This window comes from Bufo gargarizans, chromosome 7 (assembly GCF_014858855.1).
Source record: "Bufo gargarizans isolate SCDJY-AF-19 chromosome 7, ASM1485885v1, whole genome shotgun sequence".
NCBI classification, from domain to species: Eukaryota; Metazoa; Chordata; class Amphibia; order Anura; family Bufonidae; genus Bufo; species Bufo gargarizans.
In genome coordinates, this window is record NC_058086.1 from 160,183,169 (window position 1) to 160,205,329 (window position 22,161).

Consider the following 22,161-nt stretch of genomic DNA (forward strand, 5'->3'; position numbering starts at 1 on the left):
ATCTGCAAAAACACTTCCGTTACAATAATACAACCGCATGCATCCGTCATGAACAGATCTGGTTGTATTATGTCTTCTATAGCCATTACGGATCTGTCATGAAAACCACTGAAAGTCAATGGAGGACGGATCTGTTTTCTATTGTGCCAGATTATATAAGAGAAAACTGATCCGTCCCCATTGACTTACATTGTGTGCCAGGACGGATCCGTTTGCGGATTGAATGCGGACCAAAACTACGTTCGTGAGCATGAGGCCTAAGAAAAAGATTATTAAATTATTATTGTACTTGCCATACATATACTAAAGCAAAGAAGCATCAATATAGCAGTATTCCGGAGGTCTTTTTAATGCTGCAACTTGCTGTAAAAGCTAAACTCATATAGCAGACGCGTATATGGAATTTCAAGCTACAGTTGTGCACTTGTAGGGTCTTAGTGTATATAGTATAAAATCTGGCACTCAATGGAAGTTGTATTTGGCAGCCATCTACATAGCGGTGAACACAACTGTACACTGCTGCAGTATCTTGCTTCGTTTCTGAAGTTCCATGTGTCAGAACCAATCGTTGTAATGTCAATCTGTTGTATTGCCTTGAAAGGAACCTGTCCTCAACTTTGTGCTGCCCATACTAACGGCAGCATAAAGTAGAGACAGGTGAGTTGATTTCAGCGGTCTGTCATTTATAAGTTAAAAGTAAGTGGTTGCCAAGAACCAACATCACAATCATTGCAGACTGGGCCTGGAAAAGAGTCCTGGCCACCTGAGAAGAGTCCTGGTTATTCATGAATTCCTGCTCTCCTGCTGATGACTGACAGGCTTCTACCTAGTTTTCTCCCTTTCTCTCTAGGAGAAAACTGCCAATCATCAGCAGATGGGTGAGAGAGCAGGAGATTATGTATAACCAGGACTCTTCTCAGGTAGATTTGACTATTTTCAAGGCCTGGGCTACAATGATTATGATGCTGGTTCTCAGCAACCACTTACTTTTAGCTCATGAGTGACACACCGCTGAGATCAGCATTTCTGTCACTATTTTATTCTGCCCTCAGTGAGATCAGCATAAGGTTGATGACAGGTTCCCTTTAAAATAAAGTACAAGCAAATGCAACTCCCTCTGAGTGCCAGGTTTTATTCTTTATACTATAAATCTGAAATCATAACTTTTTTCTGAATGTTTTCTTTTGCTACGTATATTAGGATAGTAAATTATTTACTTGCCCAAGTGAAGGTTGTTAAAAGTGTACAACTGGTCAGTCTAGTACATTCAGGAATAACTTTTTACAGAGATTTAACTCGTGCATTTGAAGAAGATTTGATCTGTCTACCTCTCTATTTACATGCTGTCAGCAAGTCATTTGAGTGGAGTGAATTAAAGGGATTTTCTGATGCTCCGCCCCATTGACTATAATGGGGACGGGCCGGAGCTCCAGCGCAGCACAGCGAGAGGCCGCTGGACTAAAAGTACTGCATGTCTGACTTTTTAGTTCGGCGGCCTCTCACCGTGCACTGCCGTGCTGCACCGGAGCTCCACCCCCGTCCCCATTATAGTCAATGGGGACGGGGTGGCAGTTCAGCGGCATGCCGAAATAGCGGCAGGACGGATCCGACAGGGTGAACAGCCTTTCGGATCCGTCCTGCCGCGAATGTGAAAGTACCCTTACTCTGGAGGAACCAGCAAGTATGTGCATTACAAAAACTGCCAATATTCCGTATGACGGCACTGCAGGGAAATTAAAACACTTGCTACCAGGTTCCCTCATAAAAAAAAATACAGCTGATCATTGTCAATAATCCCTTTAAAGAGTATGGGGGTCAATTAAGATCAGAAAAATGCCTATATTAGGCGTATATCTGGCGCAGATTGTGGCACAAAGGTTAAAACCTTTGCGCTGCAATCTGTGACTTTTCCTCGCCCACACCAGGTCTAAAAAAGTGGACATGCCCCTTGTTTTAGGCATAGAAAATGGTCTAAATGTAAGACAGCTAGGTAGCCGGCTTACATTCAGACCACCACATCAGATTAACTTAACTGATGCCTCTTATTTTTTAGTGTTCTGGTAGCTGTTTTCTTTATTTAGCTGTTTTTATTTAGGGGAGAAAGGGTCTGAAGGGTTTTGCTGAGAAAAAAGTCTGTCTCTTTACTGACAGCTTTAACGAATCCCATTCATTGTAGCACTCTGAAGTAAATGCAAGGTCACATAACCAGCTAGTAGAGAAAGCTGATTATGTATATGAATATTAAGGAGCATTAAAAAAAAATTGTAATGGATATTCTTGGTGACATAGAGAACTATATGGTCTTCAGTGCTCAGAGAGTAGAACATTGGCAACATTTACCAGAGTTGGATCTTGCGTTACTTTCCTTTGAAAATGTATCTTCAGATTTCCACTTAGCTCCGACATCTCTCTCGCATCGCTGTGGCACAGCATAAAGAACGCTGAAGCTTTGCTGAATGTCAAGGCCAACTTTTCAGGACATAAATATACAACAGTTTGTATTAGTAAAGTGAATAAATGCTCAGTATTTATTTGCTCTACATATCTGAGAGATTTAATGGAAGGAGACAAAGCTTTTTGAAGTTCAGTTTTTGATAACTATATGCTTATTTAATATACTTGTGTTTATTAATTTAGGATTAACTAGAAAAACTTTACGTAAACTTAGGAGAAAAGCTTTGGCAAAATTTTCCATTTGCACAGTAAACTGAAAGTGTTCTTTCTGGCCCCAAACAGCAATGTCTGTGTAAACCATTCTATCCATTATGTGACATGTTTTGTGTTTGCTAAGTGTCAGTTCCAACATTAAAATCTGTGGATTAGATGGTAAGCAGTTTAATACGTGCACTTGTACAAAATGGAAGGCCCTTCTTGTTTAAATATTTTTCAGCTTCATGAATATACTGTATTGTCATCTCAATTTTAAAGCACATCCTCTAGGTGAATGCCCACTTATAAAACCATTTAGCTTCTAGTTTCATTCTGTGCAGACTAATTGAATATATTTTTATGAGGGTTGAAGCTCAATACTGTTATAGAACTACATATTGCCTGCATAGACATAGGAGAGAATTTATCATAAGGGGAATATTTGAAGTCAGTTTTGCTTGAGTCAAATGCTGTTTAATAAATTTGTCTTATCCTTCAAACTAACGCTTTTGTCTACAAAAGCTCCTCCAGTTTTCCTACTTCACCCAGTGATAGCTAACCTCCGGCACTCCAGCTGTGGTGAAACTACGACTCCCAGCATGCTCCATTCATTTCTATGGCATTCTGAGAACAGCTAAGCAAGTGTGCATCTTGGGAGTTGTAGTTTTACCAAAGCTGGAGTGCCAGAGCTTAGCTATCATAGCAAACGAAGTGAGACTGTGACTTTTTTTGCAACTTTAAAAAAAGTCTCACCAATAAATCTGGAATGAAACTCATTAACATAACTAACCACACCCACTTACCCACACATTTTTCTAAACTGGAGCAAGTGGTGTAAAAATGCAAAATATTTGCTTAAAGGACTTCTGTCAGCCCACTAAACCGTTTTTTTTTTTTTGTTAATAATAATCCCTACACTGCGAGCTCCCTATACAAAAGCTAAATATTCATTTTGATTCAGTAGATTTAGTTAAAAAGCTATTTTTATAATATGTAAATTACCTTGCTACCAGCAAGTAGGGCGGCTACTTGCTGGTAGCAGCCGCATCCTCCGCTCCTAATGACGCCCCCTCCGCTGTGTGATTGAGAGGGCCAGGGAGCGGAATCGTTCTCTGCTGGCCCTGTTTGAATTCAAAATATCGCGCCTGCGCTGTACCTGTCTTTAATCGGCGCAGGAGCACTGAGAGGAGGCCGCTCCATCCTCAATGCGCCTGCGCCGGGTGTAGATGTGACGTCATCGGCGCAGGCGCACTGAGGATGGAGCGGCCGAGAGAGCGGTCGCCTCTCAGTGCGCCTGCGCCGATGACGTCACATCTACACTCGGCGCAGGCGCATTGAGGATGGAGCGGCCGCCTCTCAGTGCGCCTGCGCCAATTAAAGACAGGTACGGCGCAGGCGCGATATTTTGAATTCAAACAGGGCCAGCAGAGAACGATTCCGTTCCCTGGCCCTGTCAATCACACAGCGGAGGGGGCGTCATTAGGAGCGGAGGATGCGGCTGCTACCAGCAAGTAGCCGCCCTACTTGCTGGTAGCAAGGTAATTTACATATTATAAAAATTGCTTTTTAACTAAATCTACTGAACCAAAATGAATATTTAGCTTATGTATAGGGAGCTCGCAGTGTAGGGATTATTATTAACAAAAAAAAAAAAAACGGTTTAGTGGGCTGACAGAAGCCCTTTAAGTGAGCCAGAGAAGTCGCAAAAGCCCCATTTTGTGACTTTTTCAAGCCAGACTTCTGGTATGAAAGCATGATCAATTAGTGCCATAGAGTTAAAGGAGTTGTGCAGCCAGTAATATTGATGATCTATCCTCAGGATAAGTCATCAATATTTGATAGGTGAGAGTCTGACTACCAGAACCCCTGCCTATCAGATCTTTGAAGAGGGGTCGGCGCTCGTGCGAGCTTTACTACCTCTTCAGCATCACACAGTTTTTTGTCTCGCTTGCTAGTTATGTGCCCATTAGTGTTGATCGAGCACCAAAGTGCTCGTGTGCTCTGGCCGAACACATCGGTATGCTCGTGTGCTCTACCGAGCACCTGAGAACAATGGAAGTCAATGGGAGAACCACAGGCACCCCCTGCTCGGAAGAGAAAAGGATGTCTGGTTTACAAAAAAAGGTTAGAAATTTATGGAAACCCCATCAAAATGGCTTGAAAATAGCATTAAGAGGATAGCTGGATGCGTCTTGGACTCCTATTATCTGGATGCGTCTTGGACTCCTATTATCTATGACATACAATAGACAACCACACGAAGGCTATATACCAAAAGCCATGTATATGCAAGCCATCAATCTATCCATGAGACAGATAACAGGCTGAGTCAGCATACCTTACAATGCCAGCCTTGTGGACTATGAGACATTCCAAACCAGCTCTCATCTGACTGAGAACCAGTAAGCCTCAAAGTTACTTCACATCTGTTGGATAGCTTGGCTGGACCTGCACACCTAGATCAATATCATTAGGGGGACAAAAAGTTTTCTGATTGTCCTAACATAATATTCAATAACCTTTCTATACAGTTTTGTCATGTAAAAACTCATTTGCATTAAACCTGGGCATATCGGAAGGCCATGCAAATGAGCAGAATCTGCCTTGTTTTTCAGCTGAAAAACCATTTGCATGAAAAATTAGCGATCTACACTGCTCATGAACAGTGCCATCTACTGGTTTCATAGTCTTATGATGCCTGGTTTGATGCTCGGGTCTCCCATTGACTTTCATTATATAAAATTGTACTTGCGCATGCCCGCTCAACACTAGTGCCCATCTATTTGCTGATCCCATTTGTGCAGTTTTGCATGTTTTCAGAATGTACTGACACACACATAAGAGATGAAAAAAAAAACATTTTTCTTTAGGCAGGAATCATTGACGTTATGCACACAGGGAAGTCAATGCATATGATGCTCCATGCAGTGCCATAGTATGCACATATTCTCTCCTAATACATCTAGGGGAGAATATCTTTGTAAAATGGCATCTGATGACCCAATTTTTATTTCTGTTGAATTCTGAAAAAAATCCATATGAAATGGTAAAACTGACATAAATGCCTTGATAAATCTGCCCTGTAGAAGTTTTATCATTATCATAATACAATCTGCATCTCTCCAAGCTGATGTCTCCAGTGCCTTTTGGGAGCGTGGTGCCTTACCATAATCAGAGCTTATCAGATTTATACTTAGTTCCTCTGATGTGGAAATTCTTTTGATTTCAATTTTTCTTGTCCAAATTCCTGACCTTATCAAGGTAGAATCCCTGTAAGGAAAAAAAAATTAAAATAAAAAATACTAGTTTCAATAAGCAGTGTGCCAAAGAAAATGTGCGTCTGCCAAAGAAAAAGTGCGGTGTATCTGCTAAAAGGAGTATACAGACTTCTAGTTGAGGCCTGCAGCATCTGTAAATATAACACTGGTCTAATAATCTAATGACAATCAGAACATGTCTCAGTGTTATCACTCACATGATTTTCTGCTTAAATACAACATAGTTATCCGAGTCTCCAATAATGAGAGAGACATAATGTAAGTCATGAGCTGTTCTCTTTTTCTGTAGCTGCTCAAAGTTTGTCAACTTAACAGTGACAATGATTTCGGCTATGGAAGGACTATATCTTCCTACCTGATAGAGAAAAATAAAGATTAGTCATAAACATTAATCAGTGATTTATATAGATCTATAAGAGGCGTGTTACACATAGATTGGTACACACATTTGTAAATGGGGGTTTCTGCTTTTACAATCTCTTTTTAGAAGGGTCCTCAAAAATAAGCTGATCAGAGTATAAGCTGCTGGGTCCCTAATGGTGAGATTATGAGGCAGTAGGTAAATAAACCCTTCTGCCTCACAATGAAATCAATCAGGCGAGAGTATGAGGCAGTAGGGACATAATCTTGCCTGGCCCGAGGGAGGGGCTAGAAAGAGGAGTGGGGCTTGAGTGCAACGAGAGCAAGAGCGTCGCACTTAAATGTCATTTGCATACTACAAATAATGGCATACAAATCAAGGGCAGCATTGTAATCAAGTGAGCATCTGATTATGCTCAAGGTTATAAAAATTATCTTAAGGTCCCTTGTATCCCAAGATGATATCAATAAAAACTATTGCTATATAATATACATTTTTGTATCTCCATAATTGTTGTGACCCCCAAAATAAAGTTTAAATATCATTGTTACCACACAGTAAAAACAAAACCTTTAAAGACAAGGGTGTAATTGTGTTGTCTTTTCACAGTCGCCCCAAAATCTTTTTTAAAGTTATAAAATTCGCCCGATGTACCCCAAAATTGTGCCATAGAAATACAACTTGCACTGAATAAAACAAGCCCTCCAAGTGAAAAATAAAATAAAAATGATAGTTTTTAAAATGCAGATATCAAAAAAAAAAAAAAAAGTTACAAACTAGCTGCGTCTTTAAGAACTTCAAGGTAGATAAAGACGCAGCTTATAAAACTGTTGTTAATAGTCTTACAGATCTTAATTCATTTTTGCATCTGCATTTTGGTATAAGTGATCATCCAACATTAAAATGCTCCAATTATAATAATAAGATTTGTAAGATCTGAACAATTTTCCACAAAGCAATATAGGAAAGTACAAAGTATTATAGTTTCAATGATTAGTTAAAAAAAAAACTATGTAGGAAATCTATTACATATCACAGTATGTAAGCAATATAAAGTTATTACAGGTCAAGTTCCACCTTTCAGTGGCCAATTCTAGTTATGCGCTTTAATAAGCAGTTGAAGAGGTTCAACTCCTTCAAAAAGCACAAAGCTAGAATCAGCCATTGGAAGAACTTGACCTGTAAGATAACAAATAAATGTACATAACAAACATGAAATTTGAGTATTAATTACTGCCAGACCTGCTCAACACCAAGTCCATACTTTGGAAGATACATTACAGATTCTTTTATTTGATTTCCAAATGGAGGGTGTCTGTTCACAATCTGTAAAAGTAAGTAATGTAGAAAAAGGATAAGGGAGCACACGGTTCTCTAATTAATCTGTCTATCTATCTATTTATCCATCCTAATCTATGCACAGCTATTCACATCCATATGTATTTATTAAGTTTTTCAGCAGAAGGACCCCCACTGATCTAATCGTTATTCTCTTTCCTGAGAGTAGGCGATAACTTGAAATCACCAAAATACTCATTTAATGTAAATGTCTATCAAGTTCTTAAAAAAAAAAATTAAAACCAGAGACCTAGTTCTTGTTTATGATGGCAAAACCATGCTGAAACTTAGAGTACATCATTCTTTTAAATGTGACACTGCTTCACTTTAAGTTGCCCAGTCCCTCTACTTCTCTTCCAAAAAAGGTAACAGTTGGCATTATACGTTTTAGCAGAATCCTGGCATGACCACAGTGGGTCTGGAACAATGACATCAATGACGGAGAGGAGAGAAAGCAAGAAGTTTAAAACTGAAACACTGAAGCCTTTCTCACAAGACCCTCCACTCGCAATGTTTCTGGGAAGCAAACCCCTTCCTCATATGTGATGACGTGGGTACAGTGAGGCATTTTATACCAAAAGACCAGTGTTAGCATATATCAATCAATAAATACACAGCAATAAAAAACATATAACATTAAAGGGTTTTTTCTAAGATTCTGATATTGATGACCTATTTTCAGAATGGATCACCAATATCAGATCGTCAGGGGTCTGACACCTGGCACCCCTGTCAATCACCTGTTTGAAAAGGCTGCTGAAGTCACGTTCATCGGTCCTGTGGCCTAGGCGCAGCACAATCCCATTTAAGTAAATGGGGCTGACCTGCAATACCAACCACAGCCACTATCCAATAAAGCACCTCGGTCCCCTCCAACAGCTGAACAGCAGGGGTCCTGGGTGTCGGACCCAAACTGATCTGATACTGATGACCCATCCCAAGCACAAGTCATCAGTAATAGAATCTCGGAAAATCACTTTAATGTATTTCTGTGATTGAGATTTTTAAAAATGCATATAATGTTGTAGAATTTTGTTGACGTGTATTAGTACTAGTATGTCTCATTAGATTTCTAGTTTTATGGTACAGCAGGTTTATGAGTTCTGAATGTCCTCCCAACTGTCGAGACCTTCATTTAGGCTACTTTCACATCAGCGGTTTTTATTCCGATTTTGAAATCCAGCACAGGATCTCAAAACCTGAATAAAACCATTTGTTTTAAATAGAAACTGAACAAACCGGCATTAAAATCATTGTAAGTCAAAGGATGCATGATCCTTTTTTTTCGGCTTGTTCAGTTTCGCAGACTGGACATGAAACTGCAGCTTGCTGCACTTTGATGTCTGGTAACAAAACACAACAAAAAACTGAACTGATGCATCCTGATCAGTTTTGCCCCCATTGACAATGAACGGCGACAAAACGTAACCATTTTGGACCACTTTTGAGATCCTCTGCCAGATCCCAAAACAGAAAACACTGAAGGAGAAAGTAGCCTTAGGGTCCATTCACACGTCCGCAAAATGGGTCCGTATCCGTTCCGGAATTTTTTCGGAATGGGTGCAGACCCATTCATTTTTAATGGGGCCGGAATGTGCTGACCGCATCCGCATTTGTGGATGTCCGGCTGTCCGCACTTACGCAAGCGTGCTTCTATTTCCGAAAAAAAAATAGAACATGTTCTATTTTTTTCGGGAACGGAATTGCGAACCTGGAAGTGTGGGTCCGCAATTTCGTATCCGGGTAGCACATCGTGCTGCCCCGTAGAAATGAATGGGTCTGCAATTCCGTTCCGTAAAATGCGGAACAAAATTGCAGACATGTGAATGGACCCTTACATTCCATTTTTTTGCGGATACTTGTTTAAAAAAAAATATCTTTTTTTTTTACAAAAGTGTATCCGCATCTGTTCCGTGCTTCTGCAAATTTTTTTTACGGAGGTATAGATGTTGCTAGGGTTCCAAAAATTTTTTTTTTTAAATAAAAAGATGTTGTTAAAACAGAGGACATTTGCTTTTGGTGTTGTACAGTGCTGTGTGAGAAATCTTTGCTTGGCTAGCATTGTTTTCTTCGCATTTGTTAGTGATCATCATGGCAGAAGACCTGGATTATGTACTATTTCACTGGATTCTTAGTTTAGATAGATCCCCTGTTGTTAGTTTAGATTAGGGACTCGCAAGAGAATGAGGACCCTTGACGGGCTGAAGTATTTTGTAAAATCCAAGTTTATTTTTAAATTTGGTGTAAATACCTTCTAATACCTCATTTCTAATTAAGTCTTTAAAAAATAATTAATTCATTTTTATATTTTAAATTTGTGTATGCCCTCACAAACATGTCCCATTTTTATTAATAAAAATGGTATATGTCTGCATTCAGCTTTGAACAAAGACTACACCAGACGTAATCAGGCCTGCAATCCACTAAGAATAAACTTCTACGCAGAAAAGGTAAGTTTATAACATCATATTTTCATCCAGGCAGACCCTGCGAAATAAGCATCGGAGCATTTCATGCTCCAATTGCTCTCCCTTGCCCTGCGCTTGATTGTGCATGGAAAGGGCTATTTTTGTTCAACCAACACACTGCCGGACAGATGCTTCCGGCAAGCAGTGTGTTTGGTGACGGCACCAGCTTTGATGGGCCGGCTTTAGCACTGTCCTAGCCATTTACCAGGCTAGGTCAGCGCAGAAGCCCGCACATTAGTGCTGGTGACATCACCGAACTGGAAAAATAGCCCTTTCCATGCACTATCAAGAGCAGGGCAAGGGTCTGCCTCATATCGCACGGTCTGAACGCGGACAACCCCTGGGGGGGGGGGGGGGGGGGGGGGGGGGGAGACATGATAACTTCTACTGTTTACTCAATCTCCATGCTGCTCAAGCATTGGTGTGATTAAAAATAGTAGAAGTCATTATGTGCCGTATCATAAAAAAGATGATTTTCCATAGTGAGGCTGTTCCATGTATTGGTGACCGAAAATTGCAGTCTACAATGCATGGAACATATGCACAACATTCGTGTATATCTGGCCTTTTTTAATATTAATGACCTAAACAGAAAATAGGCCATCAATATTAAATACAAACATAATTTTTTAAATTTACACCTTTGTAAATAAAAAATACATACAAAATATTAACAGTATCAAATGTTTTTATTACAAAACAAAATTAAAATTCAGAGATCATATAATTGTCTCATTAAAGGGCCAGGCATATTAATGATGAGGGGATCAGGGGGATTATGGGAAGGAGGGGTAACAAGATGAAGCATTTGATTTCTGGACATTTCAATATAATTTACAAGGGAATGTGGCTCCTGAGGCCCTGCAAATTGATCAATCACTAGCGGTAAAGTTGCAAGGCACCGAGTTTGCCATTCATCTGGCACACGGCACAAGGAAGGAGCTACCCCTTTTAAGGCTAACTCTTCCTTGGCGTCAGATCAATTCTGGTTTAGATATTCGAGCACCATAGTATCAACCTGGGCTCGAAGATCTAAACCGGAGTCGATCATGACACCTTGACCTCGTCTGTCAGATGAACAGCAAACTGGTGCAGCAGCTTCTACTGGGATGACCTCAGGGATTGGCTGTACGGTGTTTAGATTAACTTCGATTTCCCCCATAGGCTGCAGCTCTTGTGAAACAGAAGATTCGCCCAAGGCCTCCTGGTCTTCGTCTTCCACTTGTCTTGGCTCCTCTTCAGTGGATGGTGCTTGCATTTCCTCCACTTCAGTGGACAGTGCTTGTAAAGCTGAACATTTGGAGAGGTCGTCAACAGTTCTGTAAAAAAAAAAAATTAATAAAAATAAAATTATTTTATATCAAAATTTATATAAATATTAAAAATATAATATAAAAATTACTCACGCTCTTACTTCCATAATTTGTTTTAGAAACTGGAGCTGACGTGTATACATATAAAGTTTCTTTTTTTCCCCACCGTCACCGCTCCTGTGTTTAATGTTCATTTCTCTCCGGAACTGGTCCTGGCATGTGTACCAGGGTTTCTTTATTTTTTGTACTTAAAAGATAATAAAACATTTTTATTTTTATTTATTATTATTAATACAAATTTACTTCACAAATTTTGAATAAAACCTCAAAGTGAGATTTTTCTCCCGTGCACACAATCAAAGCTTTTCCGTGACATATGGCCTGTTCATGGACCATGTGTCTCAGAGGGCATATGGTCGTGTGTATGAGGGATGATACAAACATCCTTCTAGTATTAGGGCTCATGCACATGGCCGTTGCAGGGCACTCCCCAATGTACAGAATTAACAATCAACGGCAATTTCCGTGAGCCCTAATAATCGAATTTGTGAAAGAGGCCTACTATCAATTCATATCTAAGAAAATTAGAAATATAGATTCAAAAATGTTGTTATTACAGTTGAAAAAATATTTGCTATGCAATAAGTTATGCATTGCAGAAATAGAATTTATAATGTATGTTATCATAGACATTTTCTGAATAGTCCTCTTTCACAAAATATATATAATTTATTATATTATTTACAAATGCCTATACGGGCAATAGCAACCTATCTTGGCCCAAGTACGAATTTAATACTTCACTTTTATTGTTTTATTCATTAAAAAGTGTCACTGGTGTATGTGATTCACATGTGATGGGACACAGACACACAAACAGAATAGCCTACTAAAGTGTTAAAAACACAGTCATACAGCATACTGTGAGAGATGATGGATATAGCCGGTTGGAGGCGATACATGTAATCGCTTGCTCCAATATACGTAAATAACAGAATATAGTGCCACCACGTCCCGCATATATTGTACCAATTAAATTCTACTGGACTGTCAGTCCAAAATCAATAGTGGGAAAGTGATGCCTCAATCCCACTATGTAGATCGAGAAAATGTTAAACCCACCCCTGTTTATTAATGCCAGGGTGTATTGCCACGTCCGCAGGTTCTAGTGACCAATCTGACTGTCCAAATTGTTGCCCTTTATTTGTAAGGGAAAGGGGGGGATTGGTTTCATCCCCCCCTCTACTCAACTGGAAGTGCTATTTGGCACTAGTACTTAAATACAGACAATGGCTTCACTATTATCCACCTAGGTGTGGTGGTGCATTCGGGGTTAACAATGATATTTTCCTCTTGAATGGTACGGCCTGCTTGTGGTGCCAGGCACGTACCTATGGTACTAACGGGACTGGTGACACTACTGTCCTACTGAGTGAACGACCTGCTGGTGATGCCAGACAGGTTACAGTATGTCAATCGGCCTGCTAACATTCTCCAACAGTGGGAGACATGGCTGCTATTTAAAACTTAAATCTGCCCCCCGACATGTTTCGCCAGTAACACTGGCTTCCTCAGGGGTAACGGGCAGCAATGGATTACATACGATGCCGGAAGTAAATGTAGTGTTCCAATGATTGACAATAGCAGGCGCCCTATCCATAACAGGGGCGGAACCTGCCCCCAACCAATTGCCGCGACAGAGGAGGCTGACATCATCACTCCATGCCAGCCCTCCCTGTCGCATACCCGAATGACGTCATCGCCTCGCCATCCGCTCTCAGCGCGCATGCGCTAATACTCGAAAAACGGCCCTCTAGCAGGGCACCTCATTGCGCATGCGCTGCGCCGTGAGTGGCTGCGCACCGACTCTGGTCCATGCAAATGGCACCGGACATCCCGAAAAAGAGGTATGCTCTCCCACCTAACTGGGGGGGGGGGGGGAGGGAGGGTGAGTGGCTGTCATTATGAGAAAATTCAATTTAATAGTAAATGAAATAGCGGCTGCTAGGAAAAACCAATGAGCCATACTTGTAGTAGGAAGAATTGGTAAACCCTATTAATCAAAAACGATTATTCCTTGGAATATTACTGTATTATAAAGCGGGACAAAGGGAAAGGGGGGGGGGGGGATAGGGGGGCCTCCGCGCTGACGATGCATGCACTCACTGTAAATAAAGTTGTTATTAACCTTGCCCAGGTCAGGTCCTAAATCTATGATTTAATTTATTATATTTACACAAAAGTGAGGTGGCATCTGTCATGAAGAAGCATAGAATATGTGCAAATGAGCATATAAAGTACTGTATCGCTCAAAAGTACACTATCTATGCTGTTCCAGGACATATGGCCCACTCACAGAACATGAGAGTCCGTGTAAAACCGGCCTGCCATGCTGCTGAGTGCAGGAGCGCACAGCGTCATAGCAACCAATGATGCTGTGCACTCCTGCACTCCAGACTGGGTTTACATGGACCGTGCTCCATGAATGTGTGTATGAAGCAATTTAAAATACACATACTTTTTAATAAAATTATATACTCACGTTTTTTTTTCTTTCTTTTGCACCGAAGCTGAGGTCCATGCAGTGGAAAGTAATTCTCTCCCTACTTCCTCCCACGACCTGTCCTTTTTAACCCGGTCATGGTACACCTCTGCTCTGGTGTCCCACAGGGCTAGGCGCTCTTGGATAAGCACAATGAGTTTCTCCATAGCAAAATAACTTATTTTTTATCACCCTTCAATATCAGCACTTGCTTATGCCAACTTCTCTACAACTTTCCTTGGTGCTGAAGGTCACAGGGGGCAGGCCTATTTTTTTTTTTTATTTCCTGCGGATCCGCAATTGCGGATGACATTTGGCATCTTTATGGACGTCAGCCGCATTTTTGCGGACCCATTGACTACAATGGGGCCACGGACCGCAATTTGCAGATAAAAATAAGACATGATCTGCAAAAACAGAACTGCGGATGCGGACAGCATACTGAATGCTGTTCGAATTTTCTGCGGCCCCATAGAAATAAATGGGTCTGCAATTCTGTTCCGCAAAATGCGGAATGCAAATTTCGGACGTGTGAATGGAGCCTTAAAGGGGATGGCATTTGAGAGGTATAAAGTGGAACAGGGTCAACCCTAGAACATCTCCTTGCATATTGTTATAGCTAAAATAAATGTGCGATACAAATGACTGAATATGATAAACTGCAGCTAAATTGAATGCAAAAACAACATACCAACTCCAGTTCTCTGGCATTAATTTCTTCAATTTTTTTAAATGATGTAAGGCCAGCATTCACCATTGCATTAGCTAAATTAACACCTGAGGAAAAATGTTTATTACCAGTGATCACAAAGGCATTACACAAAGATATTAAAGCTGTGTAATCATATATAGTACATGACAATTTATTTCTAACAAACCAGCCCTGTACCTCACATGGAACTAGAGATCTCCCCTTTCATTGTTCTAATTGCTCTGCTAGATTTATTTGAAGCTGGAAGCTCAGAGACATGTCCTGTAATTGTCAAAGCTTCTAAAGCTTATTTCACGCTAGCAAGTTTTCATCCAGATGCAATCTGTTTTTACAAAGGACAGCATGCGGACTCAATCCTGATCCATTCACTTCAATGGGTATGTGCACTTGAGCATTGTTTTCCACTGCCCTTCTGTCCGTTCAGGAAAAATTGCAGCATTTTCTATGTTCATCCGTTTTACACGCAGGACTGGTCCATTTAAAGGGGTTGTGCAGGCAGTATATATTGACCTATCCTCCGGATAGATCATCAATATCTGAATGGCGGGGTCCAACACTCGGAACCCTCGCTGATCAGCTGTTTGAAGAGGAGGTAGCGCTCATGCAAGTGATACTTCCTCTTTATTACACTGTATGTCATCTCGGAAGCATAGTATAATTACAAGTACTTGAATGGAGTGAGTACTTGTATCTATACTGCCCATCCACTGCAAGGGAGACGAAACGCAGTGTAATAAAGAGGAAGCAGCTCTTGCATGGAGTGCCGCCTGCTCCTCAAACAGCTGATTGGCAGAGGTGCTGGGTGTCGGACCCCCACCATCAGATACTGATGACCTATCCTGAGACCTAACCTATCCTGCAGACCCTGACATAATCAGTTTTGCGCTCATGTAAAACAGGCCTAACAAAAAATAGGGCTGTTGGAGGTTGAAGGATAGAACTGAGCATGTGGTTTTACCTCAGTGAGGTGGACAAAGATACGAGGAAAAGAACTGACAGCAGGTGGCACTATTCATTTACATTTCACTTTTCTGGACAGAAATAGAATAAAGTGGGTCAGATGCGTTTTTTTTAAATTAAAATGTATTCTGTTTAATAAAAAAAAAAATTATAATAAATCTGGGCCATTGTGCTTTGCATTGCCTGGGAGTGATTGTTGCATGCGTACTTAGTGGGACAGGGTGGAGCATTACTAAGTTTTGCTATGGGTCCCTATGAGATCTATGCATGGCCCTGTCTGTAGGTTTGGTAAATCTGTCCCCATATGTTTCCCTTTCATGCTTATTGGATTCCTTGAAATACACATTAATATTATGCACACTTACCAATTTTATCCAATTGTTTGGATACGTGTAATGAATTTTCCCACAATTTGCACCTGAAGCACTTGGTCAGAATTAATGCATTAAGACATGCAATGAATTTCTTTTCTTGTAATGCTAAATACTCAGACAGGTCTATAATCAAAATTTCATAAATTGGTTAATATATAGGGTCATAAAAAGCGAAACTTTTATTGTGATAAGTTGGAAAACATGTAATACAGTACGTATACACATACATTTAGCCACTCGTGTGCCATGTCTGAAAATCTTTGCCATATCTTGGGTCAAAGAAAAATCTTGAACAGGAAGACATCCAAGCTGAGCCTGTATGAGACTACAAAAAATAATATCATAATACTCTATTATGTTACATCTACCGGTATATACCGTATTTTTCGCCCTACAAGACGCACCCTGTGCTGAGGTCTGATTGGGCGTCTGATCTGAGGTCTGATTGAGGGTCTTATTAACATTAGGGGTCTCATTGGTGGTCTGATATGAGGTCTAATGAAAAATATATAACTATAATGTTGCTCACTCACAAACAACAAAGACATACCCAATATAGTCAAAAATATATCCACTTTATTGCATAAAAATCAATGCACACAATATATAACAATATAATAGTAATGATGAAAGGAAAACAACAGATGTATAAAGGTGTCAGAATCACCTGACCTATGCTGCTACTACCTCCAAAAAGATCTTCCACATGTCAAGTGTCACCATATCCAAAAAATATAGACTATAAAACATGAATATCACAAAACGTAGCAGAGGCGAAACGCACGTCGAGGTATTTTCGATTACTTGCGCTGCTCTGTACACCCCCGATCATGTCCTGTGGTATGTATTGTACATAATATTGTAGCCAATTTTGGTCACATTGTTATTGGCTTTCCTGACCAGGTTGTGGGTGGTGGCTTTGGGGGGTTTCTCTTCTATCTTTAACTTTTCTTTTTTCCGTTTTCATTCTTCTTTTTTCTGTTTTGTCTACTTTTCCCCCCATTTTCTCTGTCCTGTTGCTTATTCCTGGGCTCATGCTGTACCATTGTTTTGGGCAATATTTATCAAGGAGTGTTATTGCACACTTCCTAAATGTAAACTTGATATAGGTATCTACTTGTACTGAGGGATATACCCATGCATGTAGGAACAGGTAGACCATTTTGTGATATTCATGTTTTATAATGTATATTCTTTGGATATGGTGACACTTGACATGTGTAAGATCTTTTTGGGGGTAGTAGCAGCATAGGTCAGGTGATTCTGGCACCCTTATACATCTGTCGTTATCCTTTCATCATTACTATTTTATTGTTATATATTGTGTACATGGATTTTTATGCAATAAAGTGGATATATTTTTGACTATATTGGGTATGTCTTTGTTGTTTGTGAGTGAGCAACATTCTAGGTATATGTTTTGGTCAATATACATACCCTGATTTGTTGTTGTATTGAGGCCTATCTTAGTTTTGTGCTAATGAAAAATCTGTTTCTCTTATTTTCTTCCTCTAAAACTAATACTACAATTACTGATGCCACTTATCTTATAATATTTTAGTAACAATCTTTTCATTATTATTAGAATTTTTTAACAACATGAAATCTTAAAGGGCCTCAGTACTAATATACATATACATTTCATGGGCATCATGTGCTACAACCGAAGCCTTGTAATGTAATTTATTGTGTCAGTATGACCATAAGTTACAGCCACAGTGGAAATTGTGGTGCCATTTCTACAGGGATGGTGGGTCTTTTGCCAGTTTCAACCTTTATATTGCAAAGGTAGAAGCTACAGGTAAAACCAGCAGCATAAATTGACAAGTTGCAAATTGAATATCTGCAGTGCAAGTTAGTTTACAGTGATTTTTTTCCTGCAGCGTGTAGATGATGTTTCTTGAATCTCATCCACTTTAGTGCTAATATTAATGCTGTGGATTTTCCTGAATGCACTTATGCTGCAAAGAATCCATAACAATTACAGAATGTGTGGCCATACCCTATGGGTTCTGCCTGTGCAAGCAGCTACAAGATGTAAAGTGGAGCAAAGAGCAGCTGCAGATGTGTTCTTATAAGCTGCACATGTACAGGTCCTTCTAAAAAAATTAGCATATTGTGATAAAGTTCATTATTTTCTGTAATGTACTGATAAACATTAGACTTTCATATATTTTAGATTCATTACACACCAACTGAAGTAGTTCAAGCCTTTTATTGTTTTAATATTGATGATTTTGGCATACAGCTCATGAAAACCAAAATTTCCTATCTAAAAAAATTAGCATATTTTATCCAACCAATAAAAGAAAAGTGTTTTTAATACAAAAAAAGTCAACCTTTAAATAATTATGTTCAGTTATGCACTCAATACTTGGTCGGGAATCCTTTTGCAGAAATGACGGCTTCAATGCGGCGTGGCATGGAGGCAATAAGCCTGTGGCACTGCTGAGGTGTTATGGAGGCCCAGGATGCTTCGATAGCGGCCTTAAGCTCATCCAGAGTGTTGGGTCTTGCGTCTCTCAACTTTCTCTTCCCAATATCCCACAGATTCTCTATGGGGTTCAGGTCAGGAGAGTTGGCAGGCCAATTGAGCACAGTAATACCATGGTCAGTAAACCATTTACCAGTGGTTTTGGCGCTGTGAGCAGGTGCCAGGTCGTGCTGAAAAATGAAATCTTCATCTCCATAAAGCTTTTCAGCAGATGGAAGCATGAAGTGCTCCAAAATCTCCTGATAGCTAGCTGCATTGACCCTGCCCTTGATAAAACACAGTGGACCAACACCAGCAGCTGACATGGCACCCCAGACCATCACTGACTGTGGGTACTTGACACTGGACTTCAGGCATTTGGGCATTTCCCTCTCCCCAGTCTTCCTCCAGACTCTGGCACCTTGATTTCCGAATGACATGCAACAGTCCAGTGCTGCTTCTCTGTAGCCCAGGTCAGGCGCTTCTGCCGCTGTTTCTGGGGAATGCGGCACCTGGAGCCCATTTCCTGCACACGCCTGTACACGGTGGCTCTGGATGTTTCTACTCCAGACTCAGTCCACAGCTTCCGCAGGTCCCCCAAGGTCTGGAATCGGTCCTTCTCCACAATCTTCCTCAGGGGCCGGTCACCTCTTCTCGTTGTGCAGCGTTTTCTGCCACACTTTTTCCTTCCCACAGACTTCCCACTGAGGTGCCTTGATACAGCACTCTTGGAACAGCCTATTCGTTCAGACATTTCTTTCTGTGTCTTACCCTCTTGCTTGAGGGTGTCAATGATGGCCTTCTGGACAGCAGTCAGGTCGGCAGTCTTACCCATGATTGCGGTTTTGAGTAATGAACCAGGCTGGGAGTTTTTAAAAGCCTTAGGAATCTTTTGCAGGTGTTTAGAGTTAATTAGTTGATTCAGATGATTAGGTTAATAGCTCGTTTAGAGAACCTTTTCATGATATGCTAATTTTTTTTAGATAGGAATTTTGGGTTTTCATGAGCTGTATGCCAAAATCATCAATATTAAAACAATAAAAGGCTTGAACTACTTCAGTTGGTGTGTAATGAATCTAAAATATATGAAAGTCTAATGTTTATCAGTACATTACAGAAAATAATGAACTTTATCACAATATGCTAATTTTTTGAGAAGGACCTGTACAAGACTAGTTGTGTTGCACTCTATGGAGCTCACCTGTGTGGCGTTGTACAATAAAACCCGCAGTTGCTCTGACAGCCCCCTGCTGCCTTGTACATCTTGTAGCAGAAGCAGCCATCTATATTGCAAAGTGTCAGTATTCCATGTGCTAACACTCTGTGACATACTGTATGTTTATATGTATATATCTTATATATCTGAATTATTATTAGGATGAAAGATCCATATAAATTGCTTACCAATTAACTTTCATTTCCTTAGATTTTATCTTCCCTTCCATTGGAAACCTAATATTTTTTTAAAACAAGAGATATTAGAATATGATAGTCTTAAAATGGGTTTTAACGAGACCCAGATGGGTCCCACAAATCCACCTTCACTACGCATATTACCCTGTAGGAGAAGATTTGCAATATTTTTACTGTTCCAAAATTGCATGGATTGGTCTCTTGGGAAAACGGCCAAGTGATGCTCCTCATCTGAAAATCCAGATTCCGACAACATCACATCCCACTGTGGACTCACTGTGTCACTGAACAGATTTGACTTATGGCTACTGCTAAGAGCGTTATCTAAGTGCCCTCCTGGTACTCAGCCTTTAACCTGTATACAGGGATCTGGTCTCCGCTATAGAGGAACTGATTAGCATGCATGCATGCACACAGGCCCTGTAGGAGCCAGAGGGAATAAGACTGCAGATAAGGACGAGGCCTTAGCCCTGCCAGAATACTACTCTAGAGGCCTGCGTCTGACATTAAGGAGCAGAATGATGCTGGCAGGCATGGACCAACGAGGAACCACAGTGGGGAGCCAGGTGAGTTTTCCACTGGCTGTACCTGCCAGAAGCAGGGAGGTACCTAAAGCACAGGCTGTGTTACATATCCTTTACCAGGTTTCTGGCCTGGGCTTTTGGCAGGATGTACTTCTGCTGTAAATGGAACTAAAAGTATTCCTCTCCCTTTTGCATGCAAAAATTCAAGAATCCACCTCATTTGCACATGCGCCAGGGAGCAAAATAGTTCTGGCCCTGTTCACATTTTGTCCCAGGCATAGTCCATGCTGGAAAACTGGTAAAGGAAATTATGCTGCCCAAAGCTAAATGTTATGTTGGTAGCCTGTGTCTACCGCCGTCCCGCTTCCCCAGGTGGAAACTGGCACCGTTCCACTTACCCTACGGGATTTTTTGCATCTTGTTTGGTGGTCTGGACACTGTCTCTCCAGCAGTGGGCCCAGAATCCCAATTGTGGTCTCCTAGGGTACTTAAAGAGGTTGTCTCACTTCAGCCAGTGGCATTTATCATGTAGAGAAAGTTAATACAAGGCACTTATTAAGGTATTGTGATTGTCCATATTGCTTATGCTGGCTTGATTTATTTTCCATCACATTATAAACTGTTTGTTTCCATGGTTACAACCACCCTGCAATCCAGTAGCTGTGGCTGTGCTTGCAAACCGGCCTCTCTGGTGGCTGGGACCGTGGGATCGCTCATAGGCTAGTGCTTTTTCCTGGTGGGCAAGCACGACCACCACTGATAGATTGCAGGGTTGTCATAACCCCTGGAAACGAGCAATGTATAATGTGATGGAAAAATGAATCAAGTCAGCAAAAGAGGCAATATGGATAATCACAATACATTAGTAAGTGCCTTGTATTAACTTCCTCTAAATAATAAATTCCATTTGCTGAGGTGAGACAACGCCTTTAACCACTTCAGCCCCGCTAGGTGAAACCCCCTTCATGACCAGGCCACTTTTTACACTTCGGCACTACACTCCTTTCACCGTTTATCGCTCGGTCATGCAACTTACCACCCAAATGAATTTTACCTCCTTTTCTTCTCACTAATGGAGCTTTCATTTGGTGGTATTTTATTGCTGCTGACATTTTTACTTTTTTTGTTATTAATCAAAATGTAACGATTTTTTTGCAAAAAAATGAAATTTTTCACTTTCAGCTGTGAAATTTTGCAAAAAAAACGACATCCATATATAAATTTTTCGCTAAATTTATAGTTCTACATGTCTTTGATAAAAAAAAAATGTTTGGGCAACAAAAAAAATGGTTTGGGTAAAAGTTATAGCGTTTACAAACTATGGTACCAAAATGTGAATTTCCGCTTTTTGAAACGGCTCTGATTTTCTGAGCACCTGTCATGTTTCCTGAGGTTCTACAATGCCCAAACAGTAGAAAAACCCCACAAATGACCCCATTTCGGAAAGTAGACACCCTAAGGTATTCGCTGATGGGCATAGTGAGTTCATAGAACTTTTTATTTTTTGTCACAAGTTAGCGGAAAATGATGATGATTTTATTAATTTTTTTTTTTCTTACAAAGTCTCATATTGCACTAACTTGCGACAAAAAATAAAAAATTCTAGGAACTCACCATGCCCCTCACAGAATACCTTGGGGTGTCTTCTTTCCAAAATGGGGTCACTTGTGGGGTAGTTATACTGCCCTGGCAATTTAGGGGCCCAAATGTGTGAGAAGAACTTTGCAATCAAAATGTGTAAAAAATGACCGGTGAA

At 40.4% G+C, this 22,161-nt stretch overlaps 1 protein-coding gene across 1 annotated transcript in view; it reads right to left on the reverse strand.

Moving 5' to 3' along the window:
* The window catches only part of HFM1 (helicase for meiosis 1), a 152,117-nt gene that overhangs the window by 26,303 nt on the left and 103,653 nt on the right, over window positions 1–22,161 (reverse strand). Inside the window, exons 19-26 of the mRNA XM_044302435.1 lie at window positions 19,873–19,920; window positions 16,221–16,320; window positions 15,987–16,116; window positions 14,641–14,726; window positions 7,531–7,614; window positions 6,125–6,282; window positions 5,816–5,919; window positions 2,341–2,469 (exon numbers count right to left, since the gene is read on the reverse strand). Coding sequence (XP_044158370.1) covers window positions 2,341–2,469; window positions 5,816–5,919; window positions 6,125–6,282; window positions 7,531–7,614; window positions 14,641–14,726; window positions 15,987–16,116; window positions 16,221–16,320; window positions 19,873–19,920 — 839 coding nt within the window. The remainder of the gene's footprint in view (window positions 1–2,340; window positions 2,470–5,815; window positions 5,920–6,124; window positions 6,283–7,530; window positions 7,615–14,640; window positions 14,727–15,986; window positions 16,117–16,220; window positions 16,321–19,872; window positions 19,921–22,161) is intronic.